The sequence below is a fragment of the Geosmithia morbida genome, assembly GCF_012550715.1.
Source record: "Geosmithia morbida isolate 1262 chromosome Unknown scaffold_26, whole genome shotgun sequence".
In the NCBI taxonomy this organism is placed as follows: domain Eukaryota; kingdom Fungi; phylum Ascomycota; class Sordariomycetes; order Hypocreales; family Bionectriaceae; genus Geosmithia; species Geosmithia morbida.
Window position 1 is genome coordinate 443,408 of NW_023336213.1, and position 14,213 is coordinate 457,620.

Consider the following 14,213-nt stretch of genomic DNA (forward strand, 5'->3'; position numbering starts at 1 on the left):
TTGTATGCATGGTAACCAACGAGTAACATGGGGGGGGGGGGGTTATCAAATAATAACAGAAGGGGAATATGAAGCAGAGCGCTGCTCCCGGCTAGTCATTCGTGAATTTTGTCGTCGTCATGGTGCCGGACGTGTATATCGAAGAGGTGCAGAACGCTCTCTAGAATAGGTGCACCCAGCCCAGGCGGCAAAGAGGAACCGGCTTACTCTGCAGGGTGAAGGGGTTGGTCAGCTTTTGAATAGTTAACTGATAAAAGTCCGTGCAAACAACATACGATATTGTAGCGAGAAAGGCTTGATCCATGGTCAAGTACCGGCGCTTCAATTTCCAGTCGTCGCTTTCACGATTCGTGTTGCTTGCCTCGGTGAAGAGTAGTATCATGACGCCGCCTAGACAGATGGCCAAACTGATGAGGTCATGCATAGCGGTCCGGGCTGCACGCAGAGTCGGAAAGTGATCTGCCGGGTCGAAGCGGGATGCGACTTCCCAGCTGTCGTTGAGTATGGCGATGGCAGCCTGTAGTATTGTCAGCATGATAACAATGATGTTTTTTGAGATGCCACCCCCCCCCCCCCCCCCCCCTTTTTTTTTCCTGTTGTGTACCAGATGCACAAGCACAAGATGTAATCCCCCCCCCCCCCCCCCCCCCTTTTTTTTTTATAAAAAAAAGAAACATCCTTTGATTTCGTTTCGTTTCTTTTTTTTTTTTTTCGTCGTCTGTTGTTTTGATAGCTTGCTTAGGGTCAGGATGGGGGGGGGGCATGAGGCAACTCACGCCAACAAATCCAGCAGCAGTTGAAGCTCCCAATTCAGACCATCGTCGTACTGTGTATCCAAGGACGAGAAGGGCGGCCAAGTCGAGAATCCATGCTAGGAATCTAGCGGCCGCCAGGGCCGCCGAGTGTACGGTAAGCGGGACCAAGCGCGACGGCATCAACTGCCGTTGCCAAGGCATATAATATATATACTAGTAGGTATTACTATCCTGCTAGCAGAAATGTGTGGTGACTGCGCTCATGCGCATGTGTCGTCGCTGTTTTCGCTTATCGTTGCATCTGTTAGTCTGGCCGATTTCGAGATATTGTGCAGTCGGTAATGTTGAGAGTGGGAAGCAGCAGCAGCAGCGGACAGCCTGGTTATGGTTTCCCGGTCATTGGCAGACGCGATATGAACGAGCGGAAGATGGCGCTGAGACACTCTGCATGACAGGTAGACGGGCCTCCAATCTCATGCAAGGCGTGTGTGTGCGTGCTTGGCCTATGCTTGGTCTACGCTTTGATGTGGCGCTTCCACCGGTACTCGTCCGAGTGTATACAGATGCATGGATATGGTGGGGCAGAATAGCCGTCCAACCTTTTGTGGAATGTATGTGGCAGGCTGCGTCTGTGGCTTACCTTGGCCAGGATGGTGGTCATTTCATGAGCTTCGAGATGGTCAAGTAGAGGTTCTATTCCAGGCCGTCCGCGGGTTCGCAGTGCGTGATCTGTAGATCTGTTTGAAGTAATATCATGTTAGAGTAGGGAACCTTGAGGGATTATAAATGGTGCATGCCGGCTCTTGTGCTGCTGTGAATGGCTCTTGAGGCTTGTTTATTGATACCACGGAATTTGTTTTATGAGACAGACAGGTGGAGAAGACGAGTCCGAGTCCGTGCTATCAAACAGAGCTGTTTTATCAAACAGAGGGAGGCCACCAATGACCATAGAAGGTCGAAGTGTCAAATCGCGTCAATGCTAAAAGTAGCAGAGACATGAATAGAACCAAAGGGAGGGAGAAATGAAGAGGTGTAACTTCAATCGCCATGATGATTTGTTTACGTGCGGGGGGGGAGGGCGGAGTTGAAAAGTGGTAGTAATGTATTTGAAGGATGAAGAGGAAGGTACACCACTGCCATGCTCCTTCCATGTATGATTGCAACGCGGAATATCGTCAAAGGTGTGTCTCCAAGATGAGATGTAGCACGATTTATATTCCGTTCATGTAGATATGGACGTGATGTGTGCACTCATTGTGCCTATACATGATATAGTCAATATTGCCAGTACTGTTACTTCGTTGTAGTGATACTATTCGTCGTCTAGTTATGTAGCAGTGTCTGACATGGTGTGTTGATCACTTACTTGTACATGCAGTCTCGTATATAATATCCGGTGCAGCGCTATTTTTTTAAGACGTTGAACATGGTCTCTTCCCACGCACCGACCAGCATAAGGCAGGATTATACATAGCTGCATGCGGAAAATCTCAGCTCTGACTCTCCTGCAATGGCCTCGTCGGGGCTTACATGCAACTGCTACTACACATCAGGTGTAAACTCGTTGCTATTATGTTCCTCCAACGTCCATACGCAACTCAACATGGGGGATTTAGTTTACGAACGCGCCCTAGAGATTGGAGGGTCGTCATGTAAGAGAAGAGAGGGAGAAAATTGGTCTAGGTTACGAGTACCACCAGCCTCTTTGCATGAGAGTTTGTCTAATCGTCGTTACATACGTGTTGACAAGAGCCGAGGTTCCAGGAAATCCCATGTTGACCTGACCACGTCAAGTATATTGGAGAGTAAGAGTACACTCGCATATACAACTTCTCCACCACATCGAATCTCATTAGATATTGCGGCATGACGATTTCTGTGGGAAAAGCCGCAAGATTGAAAGCACATGGCTTCGACCCATATTTTCCCCAACAATACCCTCAGGACCCCAATGCCACCTTATTTCTATCTTTGTCCCCTTACTCTGATCACATCTCCTCTTATACTTCATTCTCATCGTTGAAACTCCCATGTAGTCAGGGCTTGTGGATAGTCTCCAAAGTAGCATGTAACTTTTGCCACCCCGTCAGTCGAAGCAACCAAGGATCTGGATCACGAGACTTCAGCGAACAACCTACAACGACGTCATTCTCACCGCCACCGGCTTTCTTCTTCTTCTTTCTTCATTATCTATCCTGCGTGACCTTTCGAAGCAGTGGATATCATCAGGCCGCATAATCAGCGGCACTGGCCTCCTTACCGGTTACTTGTATTCGTATTGTAGCCTAGCCGACCCACGGAGAGCGTCGGTCATACGAGTACGAAGTAGATGTATTATCATTACATGCCATTTCCTCCACTGCATTCTGGGAGAGTCCCACCATCAATGATATGTAAAATCAAGCTATGAGGAGAGAGAGCGGGGGAAAGCGGCCTCATGATGCGACTCCACCGCGCAGAAGGGGAGAGATGCGGCCGCGCCAGGGCCTTTCTGGACTTGGTCTACGGGACATTAGCATGTGGGACTCTTGGTACTCTCGTTTCCTTCCGATTATGGCAGAAACATGCGTCTAGCGTCGAAAGTAGATTTAGGCAGCCGTTTTGGAGTCTTGGTTTCTGGCCTCTCTTCTCCTCTTCTCCTCACTTTCTTCTCTCTCTATAGGGAAGAGTTTGGGGTTGGCCCCGGCCCATACGGATGCATCTGATAGGTCCACACGTAACTAGTCTTTTGCTGGCCACGATGATCAACCTCTGCGACAGATGCGGGATATGAAGGAGAAGATGACCCTTTACTCCTGGTGCAGCGTCGTCCCATTCTTTCTTCCCTGGAGACTCCGTCATCTGTCTGTAAGAGGCCACGCTGTCGACCAGCTTGACTGTCGACTGACAATACCCCGAACTCTCCTTGTCGGGTCCCTCGCATTCAGAGACAGTGGTGGGCCGTGAAGGCGGGGGAGGAGAAGGTCAAGGGGGGTAGAGAGAGGATGGGATGGAGATGCCGGGGGTGGATACCCCCCTTGACCTTGTTGTGCGGAGCAGCGACGAATCGTCTTCTCACGGCTGCATGTAAGTACCCGTAACTTACGTTAATTACCGGAATGACCCCGTCGGACCGGAGTTGATATTATACTCGTATGTCACGGCAGAGACCTATGGGAACATTCATGGGACTCACCGCTGCACTAACGGCAGATGGATGATTAGGACGTGAGGCCGCCGGGACCTCACCCTACCCTCACATACGAGCATAGTACAGCCAGGACGGCAGGGCCGACAAAACTTATTACGAGTGGACAGGTGTGACAACCTTCAATTTGGCCGTGACCTTTATATCTCTGGATGAATAAAATAGAACGGTAGAATTACCTGTGAACAGCCTAGGGTTATTTGTATACTGCCAAAACCGGGTGGGAGGTTAACCGGTTAACCGAGTTGCTGTTACCTGTCATCCGGTTGCCCGGTATTATCGAACACAAGTCACCACCAGCATCAATAACAGACATACAGTATTGCAGAAAACTCTGGTACCGGAGGCCTGTTAGGGAAAGAGAGAATGCTGAGAATCCATCAGACCAGTGATCGGCAAGGATGTTGGTGCTTCCGGATGGTGGCATTAACGGAGAGGGGTCGCCTCCCAGGATGAGGAGGCATGGGGATAGGAGGGGAATGCACAGTGTGTTCATGAAGCTGGTGCGCATGATGACGCGCAGTCCCACCTACACGTACGGATAATATTACATAGTCCCGTGCTGGGCCCGACAGACGCACGGTTCCGCAGATAGCTATTTTGCAATCCATTTCGACATACAGACTCGGAAAGCTGCCCACGGTATTACCTACACGAAAGTACGTAGTGATACACAATACACACACGAGGGGAAAACTTGCTAGGGTTGCTCATGATCGAAAACGTCTGCATAGGAGGCCGCAGAATCCATCACGTCACAGCGGTGACGAGAAAGGGGAGAGGGAGGCAAGGCCCAACGTCAGCCGCCACCTCTGTCGACGGCCCATGATGGCCCCGAACAGCATCAAATAGGGCAGGATGGCACTTTACGAGTACGGCGTAGCATCGTTCAGAAGTTGGAACTAGACTACATTACCAGTTCCCACTGCGGGTACGCGTCGTGGGTATACATGCGAGTACTCGTACGGATACGCGTTAAACCTGAAAGAGACACGACTGACCAGGATTCCCTTCCTCCTGAGCAGAAAGCGAATGCACGATGCAGCCATCACGATTAGGCATCCAAGATATGTCCCATCTAGCCAATCCCGCAGCGCGCTAACTCCGTTCAACTTGGAGAGATCGAGTGGGGTAGGGACACACACAACATCCTTGCTCCTCAACTTGAGGATGTATCATGTACTTGTACTCTGTCGGCTTGCTGCTCTCAGTCCTCTTTTTTCTCTCCAAGTTCCCCGTCCTTTCCCCCCTTTCCGATGAGCCGTCCCCCGTGGAACGCCCCAAGACTACGTCTCTAAAACGCTCTAGTCTAGTCCACTTCGTTTCCTTGGTTTCCAATCGTATTGTATAGTGTACTTGTTGACTCCGCTCAATATCGTTTCCTTCCCCATGGGTGTGTCTGGCGGTATAATCCGGGGATTTGTAGAGTAAGGTACACGTGCAGTTAGATGTATGTACTTTACTTTCCCTCAAGCGAAAACCATACCCCAGCCAACAAACATCCTGGGGGGGGGGGGCAGCATGTACTTTCCTCCCTCCTCTGAGGGCGATTGGTTGGGCTTGATAGTTGGAGAAAAGGAGGAGTAAGAAGGGAATGACAATGAATATTAACATAGAGGGATATATATATGTGTGTGTGCCGCCGCCGCGACTACTCATCCCTCGTGCTTGGTAATGAGATGTTCAGTCGTATCCGTTCATCTGGGCCCATTTCCGCCTGCGATAGAGTGACACTCTTCAGATACGCCCGCCATGTCCAAGGAAGAAAGTCCTCTGGGCGATGCCCACGTTGCCCACGATGAAAAGACGACGTCGTCCAATGACCTGCCGGTCAGTGCGACTGGCGGTCGTCGCGAGTCTGTTGCCCACAACATTGTTCAGAACCCTCTGACGGTAGGTTTCCCTTCAACCTCCCTTCCCCGATTCACTTTCCTAACCATTGTCTTCTACCCCCCCTCGACAGCGCGTCTCCCAAGATGAAGCTGCCGCCCAGGCTCGCGCCTTCGCCGAATCCAATGGCCTATCCGAGCACAGCGAGCTGTTCGGCCGGGCCGCCCTCGTCGCCCGTGACCCTGACAGGTTCGAGATGCTCACCGATCTTCCAGAGGATGAGATGACGGCCCTCAAGTACGAGAGGGACCACAAGTGGCACGGGCCCTGGATGCTGTGGTACTCCATCTCCCTCTGCGCCGTCGGCGCCGCCACCCAGGGATGGGATCAGACGGGATCCAACGGCGCCAACCTTTCCTTCCACGAGGAGTTTGGCATTGACAAGCCCGGAACGGACGAGTGGATCGTCGGTGCTGTCAATGCCGTCATCTTCCTGACTGCCGGCCTCATGTAAGAAAAGCACGTCTACACTCCGTCTGTCTTCTTCGGCTGACCGATCGCCATCAATCCAGTGGTGCCTTCATCGTCGATCCCCTCAACTATTATCTCGGTCGTCGCGGTGAAATTTTCCTCACGTCCCTCTGTCTCACAGCCACCCCGATCGGCTCGGGTTTCGCCCAGTCTTGGCAGGGCCTGTTCGCCGCCCGGTTCGTGATGGGTATCGGAATTGGCGCCAAGAATGCCACCGTGCCCATATTCTCTGCCGAGATGGCTCCCGCACGTGTCCGTGGTGCCCTCGTCATGTTCTGGCAGCTCTGGGTCGTTGCCGGTAAGACCGTCAGAAGAGGCCTTCCTCTTCCCGCCCACCCCCCCCTTCTACACACACACACACACACGTCAGCGTGTCTACATTCTAACCACTGTCTCTTCTTGCAGGCATCTTCCTTGGGTTCTGCGCCAACGTCATCGTCAAGGACACAGGTAGAATCGCTTGGCGTCTGCAGCTCGGATCCGCCTTCATCCCCTCCCTCATCCTCGGTGCCGGAATCTGGTTCTGCCCCGAGTCCCCTCGTTGGCTCATGAAGCACGGAAAGATTGCCGAGGGCTACAGGTCCATGGCCCGCCTTCGTGCTAACCCCATCATCGGCGCCAGGGACTACTACTACTCCTACGTCATCTACCAGGAGGAGCTCAAGGAGGCTGCCGGTGCTGGGTACTTTTCTCGTATGCGGGACATCTTCACTGTTCCCCGCATCAGGCGCTCCAACTACGGTGCTTCGACAGTCATGATCGCCCAGCAGATGTGCGGCATCAACAGTAAGTACATCCTCTCGATCGACAAAGGTAACGCAGGAGGTGTCGACATTGCTGATCTCGTGCAGTCATGTCCTTTTACAGCTCTAGCATCTTCCAGAACGTCGGCTACACTGCCACCGAGGCTCTGTATGCGTCACTCGGATACGGTGCTGTGCAGGTCGTGGCCACGATTCCCACCCTCTTCCTCATCGATACCAAGGGCCGAAGAAAGCTATGTCTCTGGGTAAGCTTATCCTCATCCGTCATACTCGTACGGATCATAGCTGACGTTTAGAAACTAGACCTTCCCCTTTATGTGCATCTTCCTGCTGGCCGGTGGTCTGTCCCTGCTGAATAAGGAAGGGTCACGCGCCGAGAAGCTTGGCCCAGTTGTGCTGTGAGTTGTTGTCCCATTCATTATGTGCAATCACATCATTCCTAACCGCTAAACGAAAATAGCTTCGTCTACCTCTTCACCATTGCCTACTCACTGGGAGAAGGACCCGTTGCCTTCCAATACTCGGCCGAGGTGTTCCCCACCATCCAACGTGAGCAGGGCATGGCCTGGGCTGTGTGCATTAATAACACGTTCGGTTAGTATTATATGCTCAAGGATTCCCTCCCCGGTTCGAGTACCTTTTACTGACACAGATAACAGCTGGTGTTCTCAGCATCACCTTCCCCCGCATGCAGACCGTCATGACCCCGACCGGAGCGTGTAAGTGTGACCCTTTCAATACCGAAGATGACGAGGAAATCTCCTGACAGTAATGCACAGTCGGTTTCTATGCCGGACTCAACCTCATCGCCTGGTTCATGATCTTCTGCTTTGTCCGAGAGACTAAGCAGCTCACTCTGGAAGAGCTGGATCGTGGGTATCCCATCTGCCAATTTGATTCTCAAAGAAGGATCTGTCGCTGACCAGCCATATACAGAGGTCTTCTCCATCCCAACAAAGGAGTACATACACCACGAATTAACCGAGGAGGTCCCCTACTTCTTCAACCGGACGATACTACGCCGGAAGGTCCCCAAACCGGTGCCCATCATTGCCAAGGCGGAAAGGAGGGTAGGACCTGTCGAGGCTTGACTCATTACATCATGCGACATACCATTCATGTGTGGATAAGATGGCCGGGGCGTGCCGAGCTGGCTTCTAATGGTGGGGGACTGGCATACGACATGTTGCAATGATATACCAATTTGACTTGATACAAACGAATACATGATACCGCAGACTCTCTGGTCCGTTATGACGATGTTTGCCATGGCTGTACATGAGAGAAAAAGAAGGTTGGTGTTCATTGCTATAGAGCCACGTTACTTACATGACACAATTGCTTGTAACAGTCTGCTGTCAGCTTCCCATGCGGAGAAACGGTAGAACAGACATCGTTGATAGCGTAATGTACATTCGCTTGTTGAATAGTATAGCAGTCGTCCATGAAGCCGATCGATATTCTTGAATTACCTATACACCTTCCTCAACAGGATGGTTGACAGCACTTATTTATATAGTCATGCATCTCAGTCAGCGTCTCTGACATTACCGCACAATCAAAGTCGCCTCAAAGATACACAGTGAGATTTCTCACGTACTTCTATATTATGTTTGTATGTCACAAATTATCTGTTGGTTTGCTCACTGTCAAGATGGGTGTTTGCCCACAAGGTCATTGTTGTCTGTGAAACACTACGATACTAGCATTGCAGCAGTTGAGAAGATTTTCCATTTTAGATCAGCCAATTCAATCAAAGATCGATAAGAAAACGAAATCATAATATTAAAGATAATTTGTCCCAAATCTAACCTTGTTCTTTGAGAATTCCGGTGTCTTGTCTTAAACAAGGCGGTCTGGCTTATTCATTGTTTTTTGGTCCCCGACCGTCTCCACATTTCGCATTCCCCGTCTCTCCGATCCGGCGGGGGAGACAAGAGCGAGAGGAGAAGAAGAAAAAGATTCATCTTCGTGCAACGCTACATCTCAAGCCTGGCAACATCACTCGCTTATTCGAGGGTAAATCAATTGAATCGACTGAATCGGCATCATTCGACCAGTGTCCGGGAACCTGTACCACTCTTCAGTGTGTGCTCGTTTCCGGAGGTGGAAGAAGCCACGGCGGACGTCCAAATGCTCCCCCCCCCAACGCAGCCGCTTACTATATCCTCATCATAACCTTGTCCGAGCGGTGACTTGGCTTTTGAGTAGAAATTGTTTGCTTAGCACGTCTGACAGGGTCCCCTTCAAGGCGTCAGGCTGGTTGGCTACCTGAGCGAAATATCACAAATATCACACCACACCGACGGATGCCAACCACACCATGAGCTAAGAGCAGACCCGCTTCATACCTTACACACGCACACACACACGCACAAGGTTCCAATAGACTCTTTGGAGGGCGATGTCATGCCTTCTCTACTACCACACGAAACTGCCGAAATGCGGACCTCCGTTCAGGCTCAGTGGTACGGCGACAACAGAGACAACAACAACATACCTTTGGCTTTACACTCGCAAGTCATACCCGTACACATCGAAGCCGACAGCAGCTTTGTCCATCCCCTCGCCATACTCTCGCTCATAGTTCTTGTCATCTTTGCCTTGCAAAAACCTATAAGAGCCCGACTGCCCCCGTGGCTCCGTCCGTTCGCCAGGGAACAGGAAGATGTCCAGAGGCCCAAACGGCCGAGACACACCTCGCTCTCCCTCTTTGCCCTGTTCTTCGGCTGTCTGGGAGGACTGGCTATGTCGTTGGCTGTCGCCGTCCTCTCAAATGGCCACAGAATAGCAAACCTTGAGGTTGTCCCCTGGGTGGCCACCTTGGTCATGGTCATCGTCGATCGACCCGTCAAGACCCCCCGCATTCTCCTTCTGCAATTCATCATCATGCTCTCCGCGGGGCTGGCACGATACTCCACGCACTTTCTCAACCACACCCTGCGCACTATAGACCCCTTCCACATGTGCCAGCTGGGCGTGTGCGTCGTTGCTATCGGCATAATGGTCAACATGCCCATCCGGGACCCTTCATGGGACTCTAGTGAGATTGGCTCGGCTAAGAGCCCGCCATCCCACCATCTGCGCAGTCCCGAGGACAACCTCACGCTCCTGCAGTTCTGGACAATGGCGTGGGTGTACCCGCTAGCGAAGCTCGCCCAGACCAGGGAGATCAATGTCGAGGACGTCTGGCAGCTGCCTTACGAGTACCAGCACAGCCGCCTATACCTGGCCTTTCGGGAGGTCCAGGGCAGACTCCTCCACCGACTCGTTGAGGCCAATGGTCTGGACGTTTTCGTCTCCACGATACTCGCCGTCATAGAGAAGGTCGCCGAAGTCTCTAATATCCGGCTCACCAGCAAGCTGTACAGTGCCCTGGATGGCGGCGACCCCAGCGAGGCCATGTTCTGGTGCCTCGTCATGTTCTGCCTTGATGCTCTCCGACAAGTCGCCAAAACCACGTCGGGCTGGTACTCCCGCAAAGCCTACGAGAGGTCCAGAGGAGAAACGTTCATCGGCCTGTTCGAGAAGCTCCTCACCCGCGCCGTCCCCGGATCAGACCGGACGGAGAAGTCGCCCGAGGAAACACAAGCCACTGTCTCAACATACCCGGCCGCGGGGAGATTGAGTAAATTTTCCGGCTGGCTGTGCGGAAGAGGGGGCTACACAAAGATCTCGTCAAAGCCCAGTCGTCAACCCGCATCGAATGCCAAGGTTGTCAACCTTGTCCGAGGCGACACGTATCAAATCTCCCAGAGGTTCTGGGAGTTTCCCAGACTGATTTCGCAACCCATAAAGGTCATCTTCACCCTTTACTACCTTATCGACATCATGGGGTGGCCATCGTGCGTCGGCTTTTGTCTCATAATCATCTTCCTGACCATAAACTCCATTCTGGTCAAGAATCTCATTCAGATGGAGCGTGCACGCACCATCCACTCGGACAAGCGAGCCCAGGCCGTCTCCCATTTCGTCGAGGCGAGCAAGCCCCTCAAGCTCAACGGGTGGACGTCCTCGTGGGCCCGGCGCATCATGAAGCTCCGAGACCTAGAAATGGACAAACGCCTGCGAATGTCCTACGTCACGGCAGCCATCGGGACCATCAATGTTCTCGGCGGCGCTACATACCCACTCGCAAGCATCTGCCTGTATACTCTGATCCTGGGCCGCGGACTCCCCAACGCCGTCATCTGGCCGTCTATCCAGCTGTTCGCCCAGCTCGAGTCCAGCGTCAGAGAGGCGTTCGAGCTCATTTCGGGTTACTGGAAGTCCACCATACCTGTGGAGCGTGTGCACAAGTATATGGCTGAGCCGGACCGTGACAACGACTCGTCCTGGGATGAAGGTACCAGGGACATCTCCTTCAGCGGCGCATCCTTCTCCTGGCCTTCCACCGACAAGCTGGTCCTGGAGAAGCTATACCTGTCCTTCCCCACCGGCCTCACAATCATACGCGGCAAGGTGGGCTCTGGGAAATCCAGTCTCCTCTTGGCAGCCCTCAATGAGATGGAGCTCCACGATGGCAGCCTCACTAGACCCGATGAACCTATCGGCTACGCCCAGCAACTCCCGTGGCTGCAGAACAAGACGATCCGGGAAAACATCCTCTTTCACCAGCAATACAACCCAAGCCGGTACCGGGAGGTTGTCGCTGCGTGCGCCCTCGGACCCGATTTCTCCATGCTCCCAGACGGTGATCTGACTAAACTAGAGGAAGGCGGTGTCGGACTGTCGGGCGGGCAAAAGGCTCGTGTCGCTCTTGCCAGGGCTATTTACAGCCCCTGTCGGATCCTGCTTTTGGATGACCCTCTTGCCGCCCTGGATCACGACACGGCCAGCCTTATCGTGAGGAGATTCCTGCGGGGGCCACTGGCACAGGGAAGGACCATCGTCATGGTCACGCACAGGGACGACCTTGTCCTCAGGATAGCTGACCAGGTTGTCGACTTGGATGAGGGGCGTGCGCATGTCCTCACGCAGGACCAGATCCGCGATGAATTGGAGCACCCATACCACAACATGATCGGGCAGACAGCGGCTGACGAGGCTGATCATGCCCATCATGTGGACGAGGTGGCTATCCCTGAAGCCAGGGACGCACCCGAGGAGCCGTCTAAGACCGGCGGCGTCTCGCTCTCTATCTACACCAAATACATTGCAGCGGGCGGTCTACACCTCTGGATCACGCTGGCCCTCTTCTATGCCCTCTCTCGGCTCTGCGATATCTTTCGAGCCCGTCTGCTCGAGGCCTGGGGCAGTGACACAGCTGAGCAGACCATAGGCCTCAGCGGTTTCTTGGGCCTCCCCGATCCGCATCAAAGCCCGAAGTCATGGTTGCTTGCACTGGCAGGTCTCTCCGGTGGGCAGATTGCTTCGTACGCCATTGCCCAAGTCCTACTCGCCCACATATGCATCAATGCGGCGCAGGGCCTGTTCCGTAATGCTATCGACCGCGTCAGTAGAGCCACCTTCCGATACCATGACTCGACACCCACGGGACAGCTCAAGAACCGCCTAATCGCGGACATGGGTATGGTCGACGGCGGTATCCTGTCGCCCTTGGAGTCGTTTGTCTTCAACCTCATCACTCTCATGCTGAGTCTTGTTGCCATCATGCTTCATCAGCCTGGTCTGCTGATCATTTTGTGCTTTGCGGCCCTCCTGTTTGTCTACTTCTTCCGAATGTACGTCCCCATATCGCGTTGCCTGCGCCGAATGGAGATGCGCTACCTCACGCCAATCATTTCCAACATTGGCGTGATGCAGGACGGCCTGGTCACCATCCGGGCTCTCCAGGTGGAAGAGCACTTCAAGGACCGCCACTTGGATGCCGTGGATGACTTCCAGAAGCAGGACCATTTCTTCTGGGGAATGGCCTTCTGGCTCGATTTTCGCCTGAGCCTATCGTCGGCCTGCATGCGCTCCGCCCTCATCATCTTTATGGTGTGGTACGGTAGCCCGGCAAGCGCCGTTGGTTTCGTCCTTACACAGACCACCATCGCCATGGGGTCTGTCCAGCAGCTGTGTGAGAAGTTTGCCCAGCTCCAGCTGGACGCCGTGTCTCTCGAGCGTGTGGACATGCTCAGCCGAATCCCCGAGGAGCCTACAGGAGAGCTGGACCCTCCAGAGGGCTGGCCCCGGCCGGACGATAATATCAAGTTTGACGGAGTGTCCTTCAATTACGACGAGGGCATGCCCATCGTTCTCAACGACTTGACCTTTGAGATCCCTGGCGGCTCGACGTGCGCCGTCCTGGGACGCACGGGGTCTGGAAAGTCCACCATCGCCAACGCCCTGCTCGCCACACGGCTTCCCTGCGAGGGCACCGTTAAGATTGGGGATGTAGACCTGTCACAGGTCTACCGTGAAACCCTACGCAACCGGGTAACGTATGTCCAGCAGGACCCCGTCCTGTTCCCCGGTACCTTGCGCGACAACATCGACCCCGACGGACGGTTCTCGGACCAAGAATGTGAGAGGGCGATTCGCAGCGTCCTCGGGCCTCAATGGAACCTGGACTCACAGATCGACGCGGCTGGGAAGAATCTCAGCCAGGGACAGCGCCAACTCGTCAGCATCGGCAGGGCTGTTCTCCGAAGAAGTGGTCTGGTTATTCTGGACGAGGCCACGGCGTCGATCGATCGCGCCACAGCAGCCAAAGTCCAGGGCATTCTTAGGGAGAACTTGTCTCAAAGCACAGTGATCACTATCGCGCACCGCCTTGAGGCCGTCGAAGATGCTAATTGGTGTCTACGCCTGAGCAAGGGCAAAGTACTGGAGTGCGGACCTGCGGGTAACAATCGCTCATAGTGAAAGCCATTCTGGCACACTATGTAACTAGCTGTATTCGTTCCATCTATCCTTTTCCGGACGCGGTTTCATGTCTGGTGATGAAGAACGATTGGACGGATGCGAACGTGGGAATACGGATTAATAGCGATGTTGATAAATGAAATATAAGCACGATAGACAGGACCCCTTGCTAACGATATTTAATATGAAGGAAAGATCTTGTTGTTCACGAAACGGAATTGGGTCACCATGGCATGCACATGAAGCCAGGTAGCATCAATCGAAATGCATAGGACGGGCTCAAGTGAGTATGTGGCGGTGCGTGTCGTATGTGCGTCATGTCACATTGCATTT

The 14,213-nt window shown here is 53.2% G+C and overlaps 3 protein-coding genes across 3 annotated transcripts; 2 read left to right on the forward strand and 1 right to left on the reverse strand.

The window, feature by feature from the left end:
* Positions 1 to 160: 160 nt before the first annotated feature.
* Positions 161 to 935, reverse strand: GMORB2_4909 (uncharacterized protein; the record flags this gene model as incomplete). The annotated part of the gene is made up of 3 exons (XM_035466883.1): positions 161 to 208; positions 269 to 517; positions 777 to 935. 3 exons carry the CDS (start codon positions 933 to 935, stop codon positions 161 to 163), a joined length of 456 nt encoding a protein of 151 aa, XP_035318042.1.
* Positions 936 to 5,694: 4,759 nt separating this feature from the next.
* GMORB2_4910 (Sugar (and other) transporter) lies at positions 5,695 to 8,158 on the forward strand (the record flags this gene model as incomplete). The annotated part of the gene is made up of 10 exons (XM_035466884.1): positions 5,695 to 5,835; positions 5,906 to 6,282; positions 6,345 to 6,601; positions 6,709 to 7,089; positions 7,155 to 7,312; positions 7,371 to 7,465; positions 7,528 to 7,661; positions 7,727 to 7,786; positions 7,847 to 7,939; positions 8,004 to 8,158. The coding sequence occupies 10 exons, from the start codon at positions 5,695 to 5,697 to the stop codon at positions 8,156 to 8,158; spliced, it is 1,851 nt and encodes a 616-aa protein (XP_035318043.1).
* A 1,351-nt stretch (positions 8,159 to 9,509) lies between these two features.
* GMORB2_4911 (ABC-type multidrug transport system, ATPase and permease component) lies at positions 9,510 to 13,877 on the forward strand (the record flags this gene model as incomplete). The annotated part of the gene is made up of 1 exon (XM_035466885.1): positions 9,510 to 13,877. One exon carries the CDS (start codon positions 9,510 to 9,512, stop codon positions 13,875 to 13,877), a length of 4,368 nt encoding a protein of 1,455 aa, XP_035318044.1.
* Between the last annotated feature and the right edge of the window lie 336 nt (positions 13,878 to 14,213).